General features: G+C 42.2%; 1 protein-coding gene across 2 annotated transcripts in view; it reads left to right on the top strand.

Annotated features, from left to right (window-relative positions):
* The first annotated feature begins 306 nt into the window (after positions 1–306).
* Positions 307–22,015, top strand: part of pard3ba (par-3 family cell polarity regulator beta a) — a 191,113-nt gene continuing 169,404 nt past the window's right edge. The window contains exons 1-2 of one of the 2 annotated variants that reach the window (XM_040038425.1): positions 307–814; positions 9,502–9,603. In XM_040038425.1, the coding sequence (XP_039894359.1) occupies positions 698–814; positions 9,502–9,603 (219 nt within the window). In that variant the 5' untranslated portion in view covers positions 307–697. The remainder of the gene's footprint in view (positions 815–9,501; positions 9,604–22,015) is intronic. The other variant, XM_040038424.1, reaches the window with a different exon arrangement.

Genomic DNA, 22,015 nt, shown 5'->3' on the forward strand with positions numbered 1-22,015 from the left:
TCTTTTTCTGCTTCCTTTTACAGCCCAGCTGAGGTTTTAATCAGGTAATAATATATAAAAATGTGATGTAAATTTACATTTACATCAATGTTACAGTTGACTCCACCCTGATGCTTTTGTTTTTGACTCTATTCATAATCTTTATGCAACAGCCCATGAAATTTGAATCACACACATTTACATACAGGTACTTCTTTTTGTGCCTGTATTAGCGTTATATGAAACATAATAACCTGTTTAACTATTGTCATGCGCATTAATGAAGCCTGTAGAAATAACCCATAAAGTGTGGGTGGTGTATGTCAGTGGGAATGTAATTCCCTGGAGTGCCAGAGTCACCGTGATTTCTTCCGGGTTCCTGTCTCGGTTTGTTTTGTTTGGGTGTATCGGCGGACAGCGCAACATGACAGAAAGTCACTCTCGGCGACTGTGATAACCGCTTTTTCTTCCACTTTTCCCACAAAATAAGATGTCTTCTGGAGTTTTACACGTCGCTGTATTTCGGTAACCTCTGATTAGTGACTTTAAGGTGATTTCATCCAGACCTGAGACACCTGTTGCGACAGTTTCGACAGACAGGTGCTACTTTGTCCGTCACCAACACCGGGAGAAGCTCCGGGTCGAGAGATCACCGAAACTTGGATTACTTCCTTAACTATTTTAAACTAATTTTTTTTTTTCTGAACTTGTTGCTATAATGAAAGTTACGGTAACTTTCGGGGACACCTCTGTGGTGGTTCCCTGCAAAGCTGGGTGGACAGTCCGGGATTTAATCGAACAAGCTACGCGGAGGTACCGCAGGATTTTGGAGCAGGTAAGCGCCGTCTTTGCGCTACTTCACGCTATTCTCCATGAATACAGAACCAACATGACACAACGTTTCATTCCAGTCATTCTTCGCGTTTTGTGAGGGGTAGCGCTCATAACTTGGGCTGGGGTGTGGATCACGTGACACGGCTAATTTACAGGTTATGACGTCTTCACTATCGGAGCTAACGTTAGCAGCTAGCTTAAATAAGACGGAGAAAAAAGCTATTTATTGCTTATAGACAATTAATTTTGCAGCTAAAATTGAGCCGAATTCACTTTATGGCACTTATTTATGCCAAGCAAGTCAAAGTGTTGTTGAAAGTTAAAAACTTTTAAATCTATTCGAGTTTTTTTTTTAATTAAGAGAGTTTCTGTCCTATTAATGAGTTTTACTGAAAGAATCACGCACTGTGTGATTATTACATAATTTATTTATTTAAAAAAAAAAAAATAAATTTTTTAAGTGCACCTCTCAGCCACCACATTACATCTGGGTATCAGGTGAAGAGAGTAACAACAATGCAGTGTTTTGCTGAGACACTGTGGATGCTGGCATTCTTGTGGATATTACTTTGACACATAGCACCCAAACATTGCTGCACACCATCAGAGAGAAAAGAACAACCTGCTCCCCTGTAATTCATAAATAAATATAATCATAAGAGTGCATCCTCCATTAAAGCAGTTTCAACGAAAGTATAATATAATGGCTTTTGTCCCATTTTTTCCCAGTCTTCACCACTCAGGTCTTCCGTTTCATGAGGTTTGTGTTTTGTATTCTCATTGGCTAACAACACTGATTACGTGCCTCCTTAGCGGAGGAATATATAAAAAATAAAATTTCTCTCATCACTATCCAACAGGGGTTCTCAAGCTGCTGCCAGCCCTCAGTTCTTTGTCTCAGTTGTTTCAATTTAAAGTATGTCCTCGACCCAGGAGTTTGTGGAAAGGTGGGGTTGTCTTCTTCCATTTCAGCATGATCAACTTTAGTAAAAAGGCCTGGCCTAGTTAAGCGTCCTGCAGGGCCACTCAGATTATTGCTGTCATAGGGTTCAGGGAGTCCACTGTGCTAGGCATCTTCTGAAACTATCCAGCGATCTGCCAGTTCAGGTGGGTCAAAAATAGTCCAACCAATTTAATGCTGCTCTGTTAAAGTTTATGCACTTTTTATATAATACATATAATGCTCTACTGGCCCCATCACTAGGTAGCTAATGGGTAAGAATGCGAGGAGTATTGTTTTCTTGTGACTGGAGTTTTTCTTTCCAGTGTTCACGTACACACAGCAGCGTTCTGCTCCCTGCTGCAATCACTTGAGCATTAATCATTCTGCCGAACTGACCTTTTTATTAATCAGCAGCGTGCGAGCGTGCTGTCCTTGTGTGATAGCGCACCTTATGTGTGTTTCATCTCAGCAAGGATGGGTGTGAGTGGTGCCGGCTGCAGCCGTGGCTGTCTACCTGTACAATAGCGCCCTGTTTAAGCTCTGGTATCTCAGTGGGCAGGTGGAAGTTTACTGCTTTATGTCCTCAATGTGGCTGCAGTTGGGGAGGTGCGTGGTGGACAGGAGGCTTTGTCCTGTGAGTGATTGGGGATTAGGATTGGTGACGGGCCCTGCTCTTATCGGTTCCCCCTCCTTCAGCCTTCTGCCCAGGCACCCTCCCTCCCTCTCCCCTCCTCAAGGCGAGGCAAGAGGCTGCCATGTGGGGATTCGAGGAGCCGTGGTGGCAGGGATGGAAGGACAGATTAGGTGTCTTGGATGGCTCGATGGATTGCTTCCTCTTAGTGAAGAGGCGCACACAAACATTTCCACAGCCACACGAACAGGCGGGGGAGCTCATCTCACTCAGTGTCCCCTGAGCTGTCTGCTTCACTGACAGCCACAGCCGTGCCCGCTCTGCCCAGCAGTCATGGCCGATTCTCCCAGCGGCGCGCCGCGGGTGCACAAGCTGCACCGGGTTAAAATGTGAGCCTGCTATTAAAAACACGCCTGGGCCTTGATTGCTTTTCACAAAGCATGTTAATTAGGAGCCGCTACGAGACGCTGACTTAGCGGTCTGTGGCCTTCCTCTTAATAGAGGCAGCTCATTGCGAGGACAGTCCAGCTCTGGAGCTGCCAGAGAGGGCTGAGCAGATCTGACCAGATGAGGCGGTTGCTCCTGCCAGGAGAATCCACTTAGCACCCACATTAACCGCACATTTCTCCACTTAACCGCACATTTCTCCACTTGTCCGTGGCCGCTGACAGCAGGGACAGTGTCAAAAACCTGAGTTTAATCACCGTTTGTGTGTGCGTGTGTGTGTGTGTGTGTGTGTTTGTTTATGACCATGTGCAGGGTAAACTGTGGAGTCTGCACAGGCCCTCTGTGCATTGCCATAATGGCATGTAGACCTCACCAATTAGCAGTTTCCAGCTGCTTTTATCTCTTATCGTGGCGAAAACGGCTATGTCTCCTGACAAAATGTGTCTGTATAGAGAAGATTTCTGCTCATTATGCAGTGTGATCTCTAAAATTGGAGAGTGCAAAGCACCAGTATACTGATGAAACATTAAAAGTAAAGCACACAGTAGTTTTCTGACTTTAATCTCAGCTATGGTGTGACTAAAACACATGATTTCTGGGGGGGTGTTATGTAAAGATTGCAAAAAATTTGATTAGATGGTTAGATGGCGTGCATCTGCACACAACAATTTTTCCATTAGGACATCTCAAGTAACATATTTTTGCATGATTGGCAGTACAAATTCAAAAAGTGGCTCGCTGGGCCGGTCACTGTCTGGGCAGTCCTCATTATCATACAGCTCCTTCCCCAGATAAGATCTTATTCCACTGTGGGATTTTCCTCCAACTTTCCCTTTTTGAGTTCCGGCTGGCGATGGTATATCTTCCCCCTTGATCCATTGCGAGCTGGAGAAGTTGATTCAGTGCAGACTAAGGGCTACGGTCAAGATGGTGAAGTTGGAGACTCACGTGAGAAGCAACTGGTTGTAATCACGAGTTATTTGTCACAAAGTATTTGGCAGATAAAATAATTTGCAGAAAGGAAACGTATAAATGGCGTGATTTAGTACTTCAGATTGTATGTGTGTCTCCTATCGCAGCATGTGCCACACCTATGTGTCCACATACCCAATTCACAGGCCTGACATCCTCTAATAGAATCTGAATCTGTGGGAAATCCTGCGATCATTTATTAAAGTCAATTTCTGTAAACTGTGATGATGTAAAAACCCCCATAGTTGCAGGGCTGAGTAGTGTATGTGCTTTAGCCTGGGGGACCTGTGTGAAGACTCCACGTCTTGCAAATTCTCAGGGGAAAGAGCCAGGTACTGTAGCTGTCTCGCTCTGTCTCAAGCCCTGTCTGTGCAGCTTCAGTTCTGATTACAGCCCGTATAGCTCGTACGTGCTGACAGCTCTCTAAGCAAGCTGAAAGCGCTCTGTCTTCCTTGTGTAAGTAAGCAGGTGGGAGAGGACTTGTCCGGTGTGGGTTGGTGTGTGCGTCAAGGCTCTGCCCTGTGTAAAATGCATTTCTTTTAAAAAGTTGCGAGCAGCTCAGGTCATTTGTGACATTGGATTTAAGCACACGCAGACTGTCAGCTGCATTCATCAGACTGCTGCAATTGCGTTTTAGGGGAAATCATTCGGCGCAGCTGATCCCTGAAGGAAAACCGTCCCGCCCTAGAGATGATGCTGTATTTCTGCCTTTAGGGCACTGAAGCAGGACAGGTGCAGGCTGATGCACGAGACTTTAAAGTCGGATAGCCCAGCCATTAAAAAGGCATTAAAAAGCAGATGTGATCCCATGACACTTGCCACTTACCGAAAGATGAAAGTGTTAAAAAAACAAAACAAGGATCAAAATGCCACCAAAAAACGAGCATTTATAAGCAACATCTAAACAAACAAACCCAAAATTCGTTAAAAGTGGTGGCAATTTGGATAAATTTGAATGCAAGTGTCTCAGTTTTAGAAAACATGCAGGATTGAAATGGCAGAACCATTTTTTGGTAAATGGCTTGACAAAAACAAACAAGGTTTAATCTCACTGTTGTTCAGAGGTATTAAAAATAACGAAATAAAATGTGAAATCATTTAAAAAGCATTAGCTCTTCTATAATAACTGAATTTAAAGCATAATCCTTAAAAAGCCACAGACGTAGTGTTTTGTCGGTTTTGCTCCTGGATCTTCAAAACTAATGCTGGTCCAGGTTCACCTTCCCAAGTGAGCAATCACATTGTTGTGATGTCATAGTTTTGCAAGGTGGAAAGGCATCACACCTAACCCTAACCCCCTGACTATAACTCCCTCCAGCTTTTCTCTCTACCCTCGTGCCTTGGCGGACGCTCCTCATCGACGTGTTCATTAAAACATTTTTTTTTTTGGTCATGGCTAAATCCACGCCTTGCTCCTGCAGCTTTGTAATTGCACATTCTTCTGAGGATCAAAGTGTGAAATAGCCTCCCCTTCGCTCCCTCTCCGCCGCCGCCACCGCCTCCTCGCCGAGTTTAGCTTCACTAATCGGCCCAGTGCTTCAGCGCTCTCGAGTGGTGTCGTATTTGCTCACCAGAGTGAAGGTGGAGAAGGCGGGGGGAGGAGGTATCTCTTTAAATGATGGGGGGACTTAATGGTGTAATTTGCGGGGAATTTACTCTTCTAACTGTCACGGTAATTCCCCTCTGCCGTTGACTGACTGACTCCCGATTCCTTTTGTTATTTATTTCTTGGGAAGAGTGAGTGGAATTACCAGGGATTGACAATGAGGGACTTCAGAAGAACTTCTCTTTATTGCCCTCTTTCCTCCCTAAAGATTACTTTCCCTGTGAAGTGTCATCCGTTCATCCCTTTTCATCACTGGGTAGAGAGGAAAAAGCTTCTCGGGGCCTCCCGCGTGTGCCAGGTGTGCTTAAGCTTCGCTGACTGCGATGCTCATTAACACTTGGACGTTCCCGCGCACTAATCCAGTGATTTGAATGAGTTCTTTTCCCTTAAAAACCACGCTCGCGCCTCTGATTTCACTAAGGCGTGTGCCGATGTTATGTCGTCGCAAAAGCACCAATGGCCGCCCTTCCCATCCTTTGCTGTTGCTGGCCTGTGCGCACACACACACACACACACACACAGCAGTAGAAGAATGCCGTCAGTTTTTCAGGTTCAACCGGTTTTTCTGGCATGGCATTCTCGGTCCATACTGACGTCTTTTCTTTTTTTTGTTTTGTTTTTTTGTAGTAATCACTTTTTTAAAAAAATGATCAGATTCGTGCTTTGTATGCCGCGGTATACTTTGAGGAGTCGTCAGTTAACAGCTTGTAACCCAAGCTCACTGCGTGTTTTAACGTGTCGTGCGTATTTGCCTCTTATCTGAAAGCAATCTGTGTGGGAAACCTGCGCTCACAGCTACGGACATCTCTCATGTCTGCTTGTTCTTTGTTGTGCGACTTTCCTGTCGGCTTGTAGTCACATTCCATTCATGTGCAGGTGTTCCTGAAAGCACCATCTGAACTTCTTTTCAAATGACTCCATGTTCACGTGTTCGCCGTGTCTCTGTAGTACAGTGGCACAAACGCCTGCATTTGTGCCAGCTTTGTGTGCAGCATCTGCTCCACAGCAGACCCTTACATATTGTGTAACACGTGGCACGATCATCTTTGAGAACATGTAGCTAAATAGGGAAAGTTCAGGCACTATTTAGGATCCAGTTCACTGTGTGCCAAACCACCAACTCGGGACAGACCTAAGTAAAGGCTGTGCAGCTTTTTATTTCAATCTTGGCATGTAGACGTCACCAATCTCACCAACAAACCTCTGCAGGTGGTTTTTTCCTGTTAAATTGGGGGTTTTTTTTGTTTTTTTTTTTCTTTCCCAATGTCACAAAGTGCTTCCTCAACAATCAATCCTTTGATTTTTGCAGTTTCCTCGTTATTATTGTAGGGTCTCTACCTTATAATATAAAGACTTTTAAGGCGACTGTTGTGATTTCGTGCCATATAAGTAAAATTGAGTTGAACTTTTAAAAACAACATAATGATAAAGATTTTGATTTTGAAAAACTGTGCTTGTCGTAGTTATTTTCTGCGCTTTCTTTATCTCTCAGAAGTGACACTTACTTTAATGACACTTCTGAGTAGAGAGAGGTTCTGGCGTTATTGCTGTGATTGATATCCCAGGCTCTCCCTGCCATTTGTTTAAGAGAATAGTCTTGGCCCACTGTGAAAGGAAGACTCTCTGTTTTGTTTTTTCTTTTTTCTTTTTCCCCTGCGCTCCGTAATTCACATTCGAGTGCAGCCGAGCAAGAAGGAGCTCATTCACAACAGGGCACGGTGATACAGCGGAAGCCGCTCACTGGGTCTCAGCCAAACTCATTCCAGCCTCCGAGGCTTCTCGCTTATAGTCGATACTTTTGCTGGTAATGCAGTCTTGTGTTGTTTAGGACAGATTGCTTATTGGTATGGGCGCTTCCCAATAAGCCATTTCCTACTCCGTGCATTGTTAGGAACGATAAGGCTCGTCAAAGACTTCTACAAATTTCTTCTAATATAAATTGTGCAAAACAAACTCCAAATATGAGCTAAATTTAACCCATCAACAAGGATGGAATTGTATAGTTTTTTAAATGTGTCCAATTTACCATCTTCCTACAGGAAAAAACAAAACAAAAACTTGGTCCAAAGCAGAGCAAGACCACAGCAGGCTGTGTGCGTGTCTGCAGGGTCGCAAAAAGGGGAAGGTGTCATTGTTCGTGTACTTCTCCATTGATTATGTTGTGTAAACAGCAGATTGCAGATTGTGGCTTTGTCAAAAGTCCCTGTTGTGTTTGTTGATGAGCTGCGTGTAGTTTCCTGTCTGAGGGTGTGTTCAATCTAACTTGCTCATCGGGATTGTAAAACTGGCCCGGAATGTGCCCACCGCTCCCCACGGAGCAGCAAAACTGGAAAAATGTCTCGCTCTCACATACTTCTGCACAAACTGTACCGATAACACGGTGACACGTATGTACAATCATATACTTACCCAACAAACAGGAAAACCTACTGTGGAGTCCAGATTTTTGGCTACTATGTTACGTTAGTTGCTATAAACATAGCACTTATAGTAAGTTGGCCAAAACGGAGCTACAACTAACATTTTTAAAGCTAGAACTTTCAACTGAATAAAGCATGAACGCATGTTTTATGAAGACAGACTGATGGTAGTAGAGCCACGAGGGCTACATAAAGTTTAAAGGCTTGTTACAGTTTTGTAGCATAATGCAAACATTCTTACTTACAGGTATCTTGTTCTGTCTTAGCTGTGGAACTTTTTCACATGCTGCCTAAAAATACATATGCACCTGACTGATGCTATGTAGGTCAGTCTGATGCTGCCAAAGCAGCCCTGAACTGTTGAGACATCGCCTCGGCACTGTGGACAGGTTCACTGTTAGCAGAGCGCCATGTTCTTTGCAAAGAAACGGCAACGGATCATGCTAGAAAAATCCAAAGCAGAGGGATGAACACCATGTGAGCTTTATTTCCTAATGGAAGTAAAGAATTGTATGAATTTTGGTGTGATCTACATGTTTTGAGTGGAAAAGTAGACTAATCTATTGAAAGCTAATATACCAACTCTCTAAGTGTTAATAGACTTCAGCATCACACCACTATTATTAAAATATTTATGAGTTTTGACCTCCTGAGCCGCAGCTGCGGTTCCGGGGGTAGAGCCAGTTGTCCTGAAGGTCAGTAGTTCGATCTTCAGCTCTTCAAGTCAGCATGTCGAAGTGTCCTCGGGGAAGATACTGAACCGAGTTTCCCCCCTGTACATCTATGGAAGTATGTGTGCGTGTTAATGTTTGGTTAAAAGTGCTCAGTCACAGATATAGACAGGAATGGTGATGCTGTTTCCCAGTTTGGTCACTGAAAAGTTGTTTTGAACTTGAGGTCTCTTATCTCGAACATGGCGAACTCAAGAGGCCAGATCAAAACGATAGGCTCTTTGTTGTGTTACTCAGGCCATTCAGAAACAGTTGCTGTCAGGGACGGCGTTACCGTTTAAGTATGTACTGGTTTGAAACATAGTTCAGATGGGTGGTACACATCAAAACAACTTTCACTCGAACGTCAGGGCCCATCGTTGTTAGTCACTGCTGCTGATAGACACCTGTCATTGTTTTAAATGTCGTGGTTGATTGGGGTGTTTCTCCATCACTTTGGCGGGGAATGTTTGTTATGACTCTTCTGTAATACCGTAAATGCCAGTTTCTCATGCTTCTCACAGGCTACATAAATGGCAAATATGCTGTGGTAGTGGTAAAGCTGTTGCACAACAGCGGCTATTAATTGCCTTTTAGGGTTTCCTGGCATCAGCCAGTGTAATTTGTTTGGATTTAAGACTTTGATCAGTTTTGTTGCTAATAATTAAAGTATGAGCAACGGAAAGCAAGAACTGGATTGTGAGCTAATTGGTTCTTTGTCGATGTCTGATTGGATCGGTGCTGTCTGCTTTTGGCTTAACTATGAAAGACGAAGGTGATGGATTGCAGTATGGGCTCTGTCCTAAATCTATCCATCCATCCATCATTCCTCTTCTGCTTATCCAGTTCAGGATTGGGTTGCCATTGGGTGTTAGATGTAGATCAGTGAGGGGAGTTTGATGCTGATATCTTGATTGTCTAGTCCTAATGTTTTCCCAACTTGTGTCTTTTGTTTCTAGCGTGGAGAGACTGCCATGCAGACCCACCACTTGGAGTATATGGAGGGAGGCATCCTGGACATGGATGACCTGCTGAGCGATCTAGTGGAAGACAGAGACAAGGTGAGAAAGAAGCGGACAGACTCGAACTCAAACCCTGACACTCCAGCAAAAAGATTTATTAGTTATGTTTTTGCATTGTGTTTATCTGTCTGCTGTTTTGTGCTATCCTTTTCATCCGCTCTTCGTGACATGTGATTGACAGCAGTTTCTCACAGTTGGACAGCAAAGCATGACAAAATGAGCCTTGGCACTAATATTAAGCTGTTTCTTGATTGTTCTTACCTGCCAGGAGAGACAGTATATTACAGCAGAGAATCTGTCATTCTGAGCGCCTTGCGGAGGATTTGTTTGGACTCCCTGCTAAAGTCTCCAGCCCGGCAGGATGACAGAATGCTCAATAAACAAAGTATTAGCGAATCCACTGGTTATGAGAGTCTAAACCAGCTAAAGAAGACGTGACAAAATGAGTTTTCTGCTCTGGAGTGGATTGCGTCGTAGTTTACTTCTGCGTGGTGTGAAAGCGAACTTAATTTCTCCTCTTCCCTGTGGTTCTTTAGCACGCTAAACATTATAGGAGTCATCTTCATTTGTACTGAAAGGGCACCATTTCAGATTTAAAGAAATCAGCCTCATGCAGAGGGAAGTTCGCCCGAACAGAGCGCTGGTTGGCAGTTGTTCTGCATTCACACACATGCACAAAAAAAGACACACGGTGGCCCAATTTCCAGCAAAGAGAAAATTTGATTCCCCCTGCTAATTTCCCATAATGCATTCCTAAATTGTGCTAATAAACCACCCAAAATCTATATTCATAAGACCTTGGTCCAGATGCATGATGAATTACCAACACTTAGTCAGCAAAAAAGGCCAAATGAAATGGAATTGGAATATTCAGCCGACCTTTTACAGTGCAATAAGAGTTGGTGTGTGTGTGTGTGTGTGTGTGTGTGTGTGTGTGTTGCACGTTTGGCAAAGTACTCTTTGTGAAAAAGGGGGACGGAGCTAAATAATAGATGTGTAAACTCAGTGAGAACCTTTAGTGGAGGGAGAAATATTTTTTAGCAATCAGAGAACAAAAACTTCATTTTCCAGGCAGATGGAATTCTAATCATAAGATCGGCGCATACGGTGAGTCATAGATTTTAATGACTCATTTTCCAACCCCGAGCCTGCCTTTTGTCAGCGTCGTCAAAGCGGCGATGAAGTGTCATAATTGAAATCTGGCGTTTGATCAAACTCTCCCAACAACACGTTAACCCCGACATCGGCGCTCTTGTTTTCCGAGCGTGCTGAGCAAATGCTTCACTCCAACCTGCACCGTGCAGGAACTGTCCTATTTACCTTTGTTACTTTACGCTCCCGGCTTTCAACCAATTCTCTAAACGCCCTTCCTCCTCTCATCTCACTTCTCATTTCATCCTTTTGTTTTTTCTGGGGTTTTTTGCTGCTGATGAAAAGATAGCAACCGGAATAGGACGAGCGTGCGTGATCTTCACAACGTGCCAGTCATCCGACTTATCTCCGGGCTCCCAAGCAGCGTCGGCTCTCACAGATTAATGAGCCGTGCCTGGCATTCTTGATTAGTCTGACTTCCTTTTGTTTGTCTACATTTTTATTACCTCGCTGCAGCCGGCAGATTCTATCTTTAGTGCTTTATTATTATTTTTTTGTTCTGTTATTGTGGCCGGTGCTGTTTCACCATCAATCATACATGAGTGGACCCATTGTGAGGGCCCTCCACTGCACAGCATGGGCCCTGTGTTAGCTGCGGATGCTAATGAGAGATAATGGTTTGCTATTTGTACGCCTAGTGGTTAGCTTAGCTGCGAGTCTAGACCTCTTTATCTGTTTGAGCGCCCCTGACTATTATTCATCCACACTTTCACACACATCTTCGACGTCCCCACCGCCTGGGCCGAACCACAGGCGAACACGTAACGTAGCATGTTAGCATTTATGGGAGGAGTGCCGCCGGTGGTTGATGAGGGCGGAGACGAGGGGTCGGCTGTGATTTGATTACACTCCTGCCCCCCTGCATCTGCGACATGCCCGCGCACACATACATACAAGCATGAGAACACTCTGTGTTCATTAGCCCCCCGACTCGAGATACCGGCCACCAGCCTCCTCATGAATATTAATACCAATCTGATGAATGTGGGGAAGGCCACGGGGTGTTTGCTTAGGTGTGACCACCTATACACAGTACACACTCGCCGAGACAAAAGACCACAGTATAAAGAGGTCACGGTTCAGTCAATTATACTCTCCTCTTCTTTGACCTTTTACTGTGGCGGTGTAAAATGAAGGGGGGGATCTGCGCCATTCAGTTCTCAGATGACAGCTGGAAGCGTGGTGGGTGGGGTTAGTCACTGACCTGTCAAATGCCCCTCTTGTTTTGTTAATGTTGAGGAGAAGTGGGCAGACACAAGTCATATCTGGTCAAGCTGTTTTGGCAAAATCACTGTTTAGAAACTAGTTTGTCCCCCTTTTAACGCGTAACAGTCGACTTTTGAGTGTTTTTCAGTCATGTAGCTAAACACACGGAGTGAGCTTGCATGTGATGTACTGAAATATACAGCGTTGGTTAATGCTACATTTAAAAGTACATTAGTTCCATTAAAGACTAACGTTATCACAGCTTTGTCTACTGAGATAAAGAACTTCTCAGTAGCATTATTACAACCAACCCATTTGCAGTTAGCTGATAGTGTGCAAGTCATTAACCTCTGACTTTATGGACTTTACCTTAGCAACTTCCTATTGGTACCATTTCCTCATCGTTAATGCTACAGTGGTTGGAGACTATCACACAAAAGAAATTGTGTGTTACCTTTTGATATGGTTGCTTCACAGACAGGACCAGGTCTGGGACCAGTCAGCTGCAGTTTTCAAACCGACCTCAGTGCATCGAAACTGCGATAAAATGGCAGTAAGATGTAGGTAGTGTATGAGATTGTGATTGAATGGGGACATGTTGGCAATTAAATGCAATCTCTTTGTGATAATATGGCCATAAACTGTGATAAATCAGCAGAAAATCCACATAAGTTGCTGTCTTCATTAGGGCTGCCACAAACGATTATTTTGATAGTCGACTAGTCACCGATTATTTTTGCGATTAGTCGACTAATCAGATCACGCATCCACTGGACGTAAAACGTACAGCTTATTGCACCAGCATGCATCTGCTCTTATATAACTATCATTAGCTTACAGCTTTAAGTGTTTAAGGTATGTGCTAACTAAAAATAAAGACAAGATGATAGTTTATTAAATTTTAATGAAATTTGCAGGTTGTTTCAGTGAAGCTTAATAAACTCAGCCGTCTGCTCCTTGCTATCTAAAATATAACAGGACACCGGAGTATATTCTGGAGCATCTCACACTTCTGATAATCAGTTGTCTGCTTGACTTTTATTCAGCTGTGTAAAAACTATAACTTTAATCTCAGCCAAACCGATTTACTCAGGAACAAATAAAATACTAAAAAAAAGCCAAACAATAACATTTTTAAGTTATCTAAGTGACTTATGTATGTTTAACCTGAGTAGCGAAAGACGGCGGTGGGTTTGAAAACGATTTGCCGGGAGTCCGGTGTTCTCACAGGCTCTAGTGAGCCTTGTCCCCAGCTAGCTATCGAGCTAGTGGGTAACAGACGTCTCCGAAAACGTCGGAGCGATTTTGAAAATATGTGGTGTCTTGATAAACTGAGCAGATATTTGAGGTTCACACAGCTACATTCTCGCTTGAAAATATGTTAAAAGTTTATTTTGTGACCCAGAAAGTATAATAAGAGTAATATTAAAACTAACTAGCTGCCGCCATTGTTGGAAACTGAGCTATGAATTCTGGGACAGAGCTACTTCTTCTTCGGGGTTTAACGGCAGCTGGCATCCTTGTACATGCAGTGCTGCCATCTTCTGTTTCAGTCCGTTATTACACTCTTAAATCCTACTACTTATTCCTGCGTCTTTTGTGATCTTACAAAGCTTCAAACGACGCGTCGACTATTAAATCAGTCGTCAACGATTTTGATAGTCGACGTAATCGTGACTTGTCGACTAATCGTGGCAGCCCTAGTCTTCATACACAGAAAGTTACTTTAGCTATTTACATTCAAAGTCCAGTCAGAACTTCATAGATCTGAAACTGAAATTTAGAAATTCCTCCACAAATACCGACACGGTTGCTGCAAGATGACGATTCAAATGCTGATAACACAGATACTTGGCAACTTGTCTTTAGGAGTATAACCAGAATACAACCAGCTGGCAACCAGTTGATCCGAGTCCCCTGGTGCAAAGAAACGAGTTGCTCTCATCGGTGCAGACTGACTCAGATTGATTGAAACGTGTTGCGTGCTACATTGTAACTAGGGGTGGGGGAAAAAATCGATACTGTGTAGTATCGTGATATTTTGTTTGCTAATAATGTATCGATACAGGGACAGCAGAAATCGATATTTTGTTACAAAAAAAGTTTTTGTGGACTGGAACTCTGACTTCAGAGCATGTTGATCCTTTTTCTGAGCAAGAATGCTGACATTCCTTCACTGTCCAAATGTGTTTAACTTTTTTGTGGCAGCAATAAACATGACAGTTTACTTCTTTTAATTTAAGACATGTTTTATTTTAATTAAGTGTAAAACTTTTTTATTTAATGCAAAATTATATTTTGTTTTAATTTACTTTCAAATTCTTCAGTTGCTGAATGGGCTGTATAGTTTTCATAAATTGCATAGTTCAGAATAGCTATAATTGTACCAGATGGTTGCATTCAGTTAAGTTGGACTAGACTGTAATACAAACCGTTCAAGTTTGTCAACAATACAACTGACTGAAATGAGAGAAAGACTGAGTGCGAGACTTTGATATTAGATAAAATGAATATTGATAAAGTTTACCTTTTATGTACAGAATCTGAATATCGCAAAATATTTTAAAAAATTGCAATAATATCGTATCGTGCGTTAAGTATTGTGATAATATCGTATCGTGGGATGTATGGTGATTCCCACCTCTAATTGTAACACTAGAAATATTTCAGCATTCATAATCATGTGTACATGCTGTACTATGATTTTTCATGTGCCGACTGTGTTAAAAGCATTTTTTTTTTTTATGTGTTATTTGGTGTTTTTAAACTCTTTAACAATCTGATTTTCAGAAGCTTTTTTGCGTGTCAAACGGGCAAATACAGAAAATCAAAACCCATAAAGGATAAGATACCAAAAGCTTTCATACACCACACGACAAAAAAAGGGTTCACTGAATAGTTTGATTAGTATGAGAATGATTTTAATCACATACTGTAGCTTTGACAGTCACCAGATCTCAACCCTTTAATTTGTCACCCTCTGATGGTGAACTATACCGTGCTGTGCAGCAGTGTTGGGCACTAAAAATGGGAATCCGAATGCTTCAGTCAGATAACTGTGCATGCAGCTTAATCAGACACTATCAGTCCTAAAATATAGGTCTGAGAAGCAATAACATGTATAATATAAGCTTCCCACATAAACTAAAGTCAATGAGTCTGTGCTACCTTATTAGTTTTTTGCAACAGTTTATTATCCTCGAGCTATTGAAACCAACAATTCCTCTGTGCATGAAAAACCAGTTTTCTTTGCCTTGACTTTTCGAAGTTTGGCTCCATATTGTCCCTCTATCCTTTCAAAAAGAATTATTTGTAGACATAATGCTTGACGGTACTACACATTTGCCCATTCATCGCTCCTGGAACTGTCTTTTTTTTCCCTATTCGGTCCTTTGAGGTCCTGCATTAGTTGTGACCATTAGCCCTATATGTCTCTGTGCTGCACAGGAGCTGTCAGGCAGGCTGTCCACTGCCAGCATGCTATTAGAGTGCAAGCTGTATACAAGCTCTCACGTGTATACATGCCATTATGTGTTCATTGGTGAGATTTGTTTTATTTATTTATTTTTTGCTGCTATGATTAGAAAGCCATCTCCAATCATTCGTCTCCTTCACCCTCAAGCAGCTCAGATATGAATGTTCGACATGTATGAGCATTCTTTCTTGTCACACCGATCTCCCACAGAGTGGGAATTAAACTCAGGGAGCATAACATTTTCTCATAAGTGGACTGTCACTCCTCATTCCATGTACACACCCCGACACGTTAATCCCCACATGCCTCGCTTTTGAGGGAAAAACACATTGAGAAAAAAAAAACAACTCTTCTTCTTCTATTTCATGCTAGCAAATAAAAAAAATCTAATTTCATGGGAAATTTAATAAAAGGAAAAAAAGAAAAAGAGGAAAAAAACTGGAACGATTTCCTCCATCTCTCTTTAATTAGCCCATTTTAATTACTGCGCCTACAAGGCATCAGTGAACCTTCAGTACCTCTCTCTGGTTGCCTGAATGTAAATGTAAGGGTGCACATCCCAGCTGATCTCGCACTGAGATGTCAACTGCTTGATTACGGCACCGTTTCCCATCATCCATCTCTTCTGCTTGCATGTCATCATGGAGGATCCAGAGCTAGAAAAATTACTCAGTCACATGGAAATGTGTTATGATAGTTAAAGTATGTCTGTGGTGATGAGCGATGTGCTTTAAAGACAAAATGACATGTTTGAATAATGAGCTTATTTAACTGGGGACCACGCAAGGAAAGATTTATGTGTTATTTTGGAAGTTGAACAGATGTGCACTGAAGTCCGCCACTTATGGTTTCATCTTGCTATGATGAAAGTCTGATTTTATTTTTTATTTTTTTCTATCAAAAGTGTACTGAGCAATGTTTTTATAGCTGAATCTTTTTGTTTTCTCTACTACTCAGTTAATTTGTTTGGCATTTAATATGCAAACCAGCATGTGTTTAAAGCAGTATGTATTCCTTTTGAGTGCTGAAGATCCTTATTCGGGTGTCTCTTACAGACATACGCCTAACTTTGTCCTACTGCTTGTCATTGCAAATATCTAATCAGTGCTTTAAGGCATGTAGAAATGGTCAAAATGACCCGCTGAGATTCAAACAGAGCACCAGAATGGGGAAGAAAGGTGATTTAAGTGACTTTGAACGCAGCATTGTTTGTTTGTGCCAGACAGTGAGTGGCACTTCTTTAGGTCAAAATGCGTTGTTCATGTCAGAGGAGAGTGCTTTAAGTTTATAGGGAAGACACAGTAGCTCAGAAACCACTCGTTACAGCTAATGTGTTGCAGAAGAGCATCTGCAAACATAAAGCATGTTGAACCTTGAAGCACATGGACTACAGCAGCAGAAGACCACACCGAGTGGCACTCCTGTCAGCTAAGAACTGGAAACTGCGGCTATAGTTTGGTGGAGTAAACGTGAAAGCATGCATCGATCCTGTAGATGGATCCCATGATATCATTAGTGACCGAAATCTCAGAAGAGTTATCCCAACCACAGAGAATTGGGGCCGTTCTGAAGGCAGAAGGTTATTAGCAAAGTGTATCTGGCATGAATACAGCTGGTGGTCCTCGTTCTAATACTTGAGCTGGGCGTATTTATCAGCTCTCCACCTGCTGCAGGTACCTGTTTAAAACAGTCCTTCAGAATACCGTCATGAAATGTGTTTAACACTATTGACCTCAAAGACACAAAAAGAACCGACAAGCAAATGCTCCAAGATCCTAGATAGTTCTTTTTTTTTTTCTTTTTTTTTTTCTAAGGCCTGCAGTATGCAAATTAAAGTCAATAAAGCATGAGCGTAAAGGCTAAATGAGGACATAGAGCTGTGACCTTTGAACTTTAAAACTCAAAACTCGCAATGAAATTAAATAATACCGCTGCAGATTTGATTTGCAGGAGACCTCTCCTTGTAAATGATGTCGGGAGATTTGCCTGAAGTCATTTATTACATGTCAGATGTCAGCCCCTCTGACAGGCGACAATGAGGCTTTACTTAAAACGTGCTAACGCGCCAGAGAAAAAGTTTTAGTGAATAGGACGTGATTGCGAGGCGCAGACGTACTGATTAGCCTTTGACGCTCTGTGACATCTCGCTCCCTCACCTCCATTCCCCTCATTCACCGCCACGGCGAGGCGCGTTTGATTGGCATCTGAATAGTCACATAACTCTGCGCACTGTGTGAATGGCCGGTGATGAACAGGAGCATGAGGTTCAAGTGCACTGATTAGAAAATGTCACATACGTGCCTGCCTAATCATAATCTATACCCCCTCCACTCTCTAATCATGATCCACACATTCTTACCTGTGAAGATGGAGTGTGTTCAACACCATGCCTGCCTCACGCATTTGAATATTAATTAAAAGTCATGCATGTGTAGTCGAAGTTCTGTCGTAGCCATTGTGCTCCTTGTGTTGTCTGCTTAATTGATTTTGCCTATTTTTCCAGAAAAAAGAACCTTCATTTCTTAGGGTTTCCATCATGGATGGAGCCTGGGGACTCCAAATATGTTGAGCATTTTAAATTTGATTGTCTTAAACTAAATTGCATACTGGGGGGGAACTAATCATGCATTCTTTCTAAATATTATCTATCCATTTCCTGAGAATAATCACCCCAATTCATTACTTCAAAGTCACGTAATGAACTCTGTCAGAGATGCCCCTTGGATAAGATGACTTCTAACTCAATTTTAACTTTGTTAACTTGTGAGTTTAGACTTGAGGAATGAGTTCAGAGCTGCAACCTTTATGCATTACCAGAGAACGTGTGCAGGAGTTAGACTGTCATTCGATTAGACAGTTTCACCCTGCTGATGATGTTTGGTGGCAATAGCAATGTTTTTTTTTTTCATTTGAGACGAATCTCAGGATCAGACATTTGATGCGTGTGCTCTGCCAAGGAGACTGAACTAGAGTCCTGCCTTAGCCACCCACTGAAACACAGATTAGTGTGAGTACATGTGCCATTTAATTATCAAGCCCAAAGTTACAGTTATGTAAGAGGCTACTTTAAGAATGTTAACTAATCTTTTTAACCGATTTAACACAATAATGAGTTCTCAGAAATGCTGAAATGTTGGCCTGTATTCAGAAGGTACCAGTGCAGAACTCACTCTGCAACGATGCTACTGTTCTCAAGGAAAGAGGTGTTACTTGATGACTGTGTTAAGCTTTGAGTCTTTTATCTGAATTGTACCTGATATTTAAGTAAGAAGATCCTTTTGCTGCTCCTTTGCCACCACAGTATGTTCGATTTGGCAGTTTTACCCCTGATGCCTTCCTTGATACAAACCCAAAGTGGATTTGCTCCTCTGGCTGGAATTGAAGATGTTTTTCTTTGTCAGTATTTTTTTTTTTTGAGCATTTGACCAAAAGGCCTGGACGGCTAACAACTTTTCCCCACCTTTGTTGCATTCAGTTACTCAGTAATTACACTTTAAACAGGCAGGATGAGATGATTTTTCACTATAAGCTTTGTGAAAATAGGATTTCCTGCAGAGCTAATGAGTTCCATGGAGGGAAGGTGCTTTTTTTTTTTTCTTTTTTTTTTTTTTCTTTTTAGTTTTTTAACTTTATCGACTGTATACTTATTATGCATTCTTGTGAACTTCAGTGATGAATTTATTTATTCTATATTCTGTAAACATACAAAATATTGAATGACATTAGATTATCTCTGCGACAGACTGTTGCCTGCAGATCAGATCAGACATTAGCCGGGTTGCCCGACGGGATTCGGTCACTTGAGCTGATTTGATCATATCTCATCAGCCGCGACCTTGATTCAACCCTCCCATGTGAGCGCCACAACAGCTCTTCATCTGATTATATTCAATTAACAATACCACCCCCCCCCCCCACACACACACACACACACACACACTCAGAAAGACACACACACTTTTTTACCAAAGTTGGTTTGATTGCAATTAACCACGAGGGAACTCAATGAAGGCTTAAAGAGAAATAATTCTCGCTGTGCCTGTCTGCTTTTCATTTAACTGCACGCAAGTTGCACTTTGGAATTTTAATTTCTTTAGATGATCCATAGCTCTACCTTTCGACTTTGAATAATGGCACCTCTCCAAAGTGATTTGTCAGTTCACTGAAGCGAAGCGAGTGGGATTCGGCTCGGATAAGGCCCATTTCTGCTTCTTTGCATAAGTTTGCGCGACCTATCAAGAATACGCTCGGTCATCAGGAGCGTCAGATCTTTTCGTCTTTGGCTCTCCTCCCGCTCTTAATCATAAGGATCTACGTTGCCCTCTTAAGTCACCATCACACCACCCATTAGTTTCTAATGGAGCGAGGCGATCCGACTGTAATCTGACTATCCCGTACCTTCCTGTGGTCTGGCAGGAGGCGCCTGAGGGAGCGGACTGCTTGCTGGACTTCTTTTTTTTTTCTTTTTCTTTTTTTTTTGGTCCCTAATGACACATGCACGTAATCATTGTGATTGAGGAGGTGATCTGTGCCATGATCATGTCTTTCAAATGATGTGTGTAATCCAGACCTGATATTTAAATTTCAGCTGGTACAAAATAAACAGACATGTTCAAATTCAGTCGCAGTGATGTTGTTGTGAATCTGCAGCTTGCGCCGTGTTTGCTGTCAGTTATTGGCTTCACCACTTAGCGATGATTTTGGCACAGCAGCCTGCAGAGAAGCTACTCATATCCAGCTAATGATCTATTATAGATCAACTTGTTTACAGCAAATCTGCTCTCTGACCTTACCAGCCTCTCGCCATCTGTTTTCCTAGATGGCACCGCCCCAGAGCAGTGTATATTATGTGTGTATGCTGTTTGAGGGTGTGTGGAAAATGCGCAGAGTGTTTTTCCCCTAGCTCTCTCCCAACTGCTAATAACTCAAATCAGCGCAAAGTCACACTCCCGGACGTGCGTTCGTATGTCTGAGGTTGAATGTGTGTGTGTGTGTGTGTCTACTTCTGAAGCAACTAGAGGATAAATGCTTGCAAATACTCAAATCCAGCTCATTTAGGTTAAATATTTAATGATTCATGCTTCAATTACACAGCTAAAACCACATCTGCGTCCACTGTAATGCACACAAAATCACACTTTCCTGCACGAAACACACACTCTTATTGTTATCATTCATTTTTCCTGCCTCTCAACCTCATCACCTCACTGATTGGCCTAATGAATGGAGCTCTGCGGGCTGTAATGTGCCTGAATGGGCCACTCCAATTATTAGCCCGCCTACGTCTGAGACGGGAAGGACATATGGAATGAAGCCGAGATCGTTTTATGAAGATTTTGCATGCAGAATGAATCTGCTGTTATGAAAACAAAATGCCTTATAGAACTTTCAGTGCAAACAAAGTACTTAAAGTGCAGTTTGTTTCTGTTGTTGCTGTTGATCTCACTGACATCATCCAGAGCCAAGGGTAGGAAAAAACTACCTGATGTCTGAGCTTTTGGTTCATATAGGTTATTTGTATGAATTCCAACCTTACATTTGAAACTTTGACCATGTTTGACATAAGCATCCAGCATCGATGCATGAGAGAAACTAAGGAAAAGCTTAATCGTTCCTCTTTAAGTAAAAATAGCTCACAAAAAAGCCATAATACAGCTTATGTTTGTTGTTAATGTCCTCACGCAAATAATAATCTTTCAGGAGACGCAGATGTGAAAAAATACAGCTACATTTATTATAAAAGCACCTTATCTAGGAGAAAAGAAACAAGCACAGGTTACAGTAGTTGTGGTCATCCACTTCTGAAGTATATCTTTCCACAGAGTCTTTTTATCTGCTCGTCTGTGTCTGCTCTCACTTCCAGATAAGCGAGCACAGTAAGTTTCTGTGCTATCTCTCAAATTTGATAATGAGCACTGAGAATGTCCTTGAGGCCTGCAGATACAAAATAGAGGAAGATGACAAATAGAGGAACCAGTGTCAGGTCACTGTGCTTGAGAATCTCTCCACTAATATTACCTTTTCAGTGGATATAAATGCCCCTTAATCAGAAGGATAAGAGTCAGGAAACATAATCTTATTACCCAGGAGAAGAGCGTGGTTTAGTTGCTGTGGATAAGAACAGGTTTGAGTTATTTGAAGTCAATATGTTTACAGGCGTGCAAAATAAACGGGGGTGTCATGGGGGGTACTTAGTTTTCACAGGATTATACAAAGTGCTGTGGAAAAGCTTAAGTACACCCCATGATTCAGTAGCTTGTAGAACCACCTTTAACTTTTTAATTGTTTTCAGTCTCTCATAAGCTTGTGGAGACATTTTTGGGCAGCTCTAGTACACAACGTCGCTTTACTGTTGCTTATACTGAGGTTTGCAGGCATTTATTTGGACATGGACTGGTCCATTGCGGCACCTTGAGTAGTATCATTGTCCTGTTGCACGAGCTAATTTTGTACATGCGTTTAGCTGGAGGTGGCAAAAGTACAGACTTTCATGACCATGTCTACCAAAACAACCTGAAGGAAAATGTCCAGCCGTCTCTTCGTGACCTCAAGCTGAAGCACACTCTGATTCTGCAGCAGGACGATGATCCAAAACACACTAGCAAGTCCACCTCTGAA

This window comes from Simochromis diagramma, unplaced genomic scaffold (assembly GCF_900408965.1).
Source record: "Simochromis diagramma unplaced genomic scaffold, fSimDia1.1 OVJJ01000413.1, whole genome shotgun sequence".
NCBI classification, from domain to species: Eukaryota; Metazoa; Chordata; class Actinopteri; order Cichliformes; family Cichlidae; genus Simochromis; species Simochromis diagramma.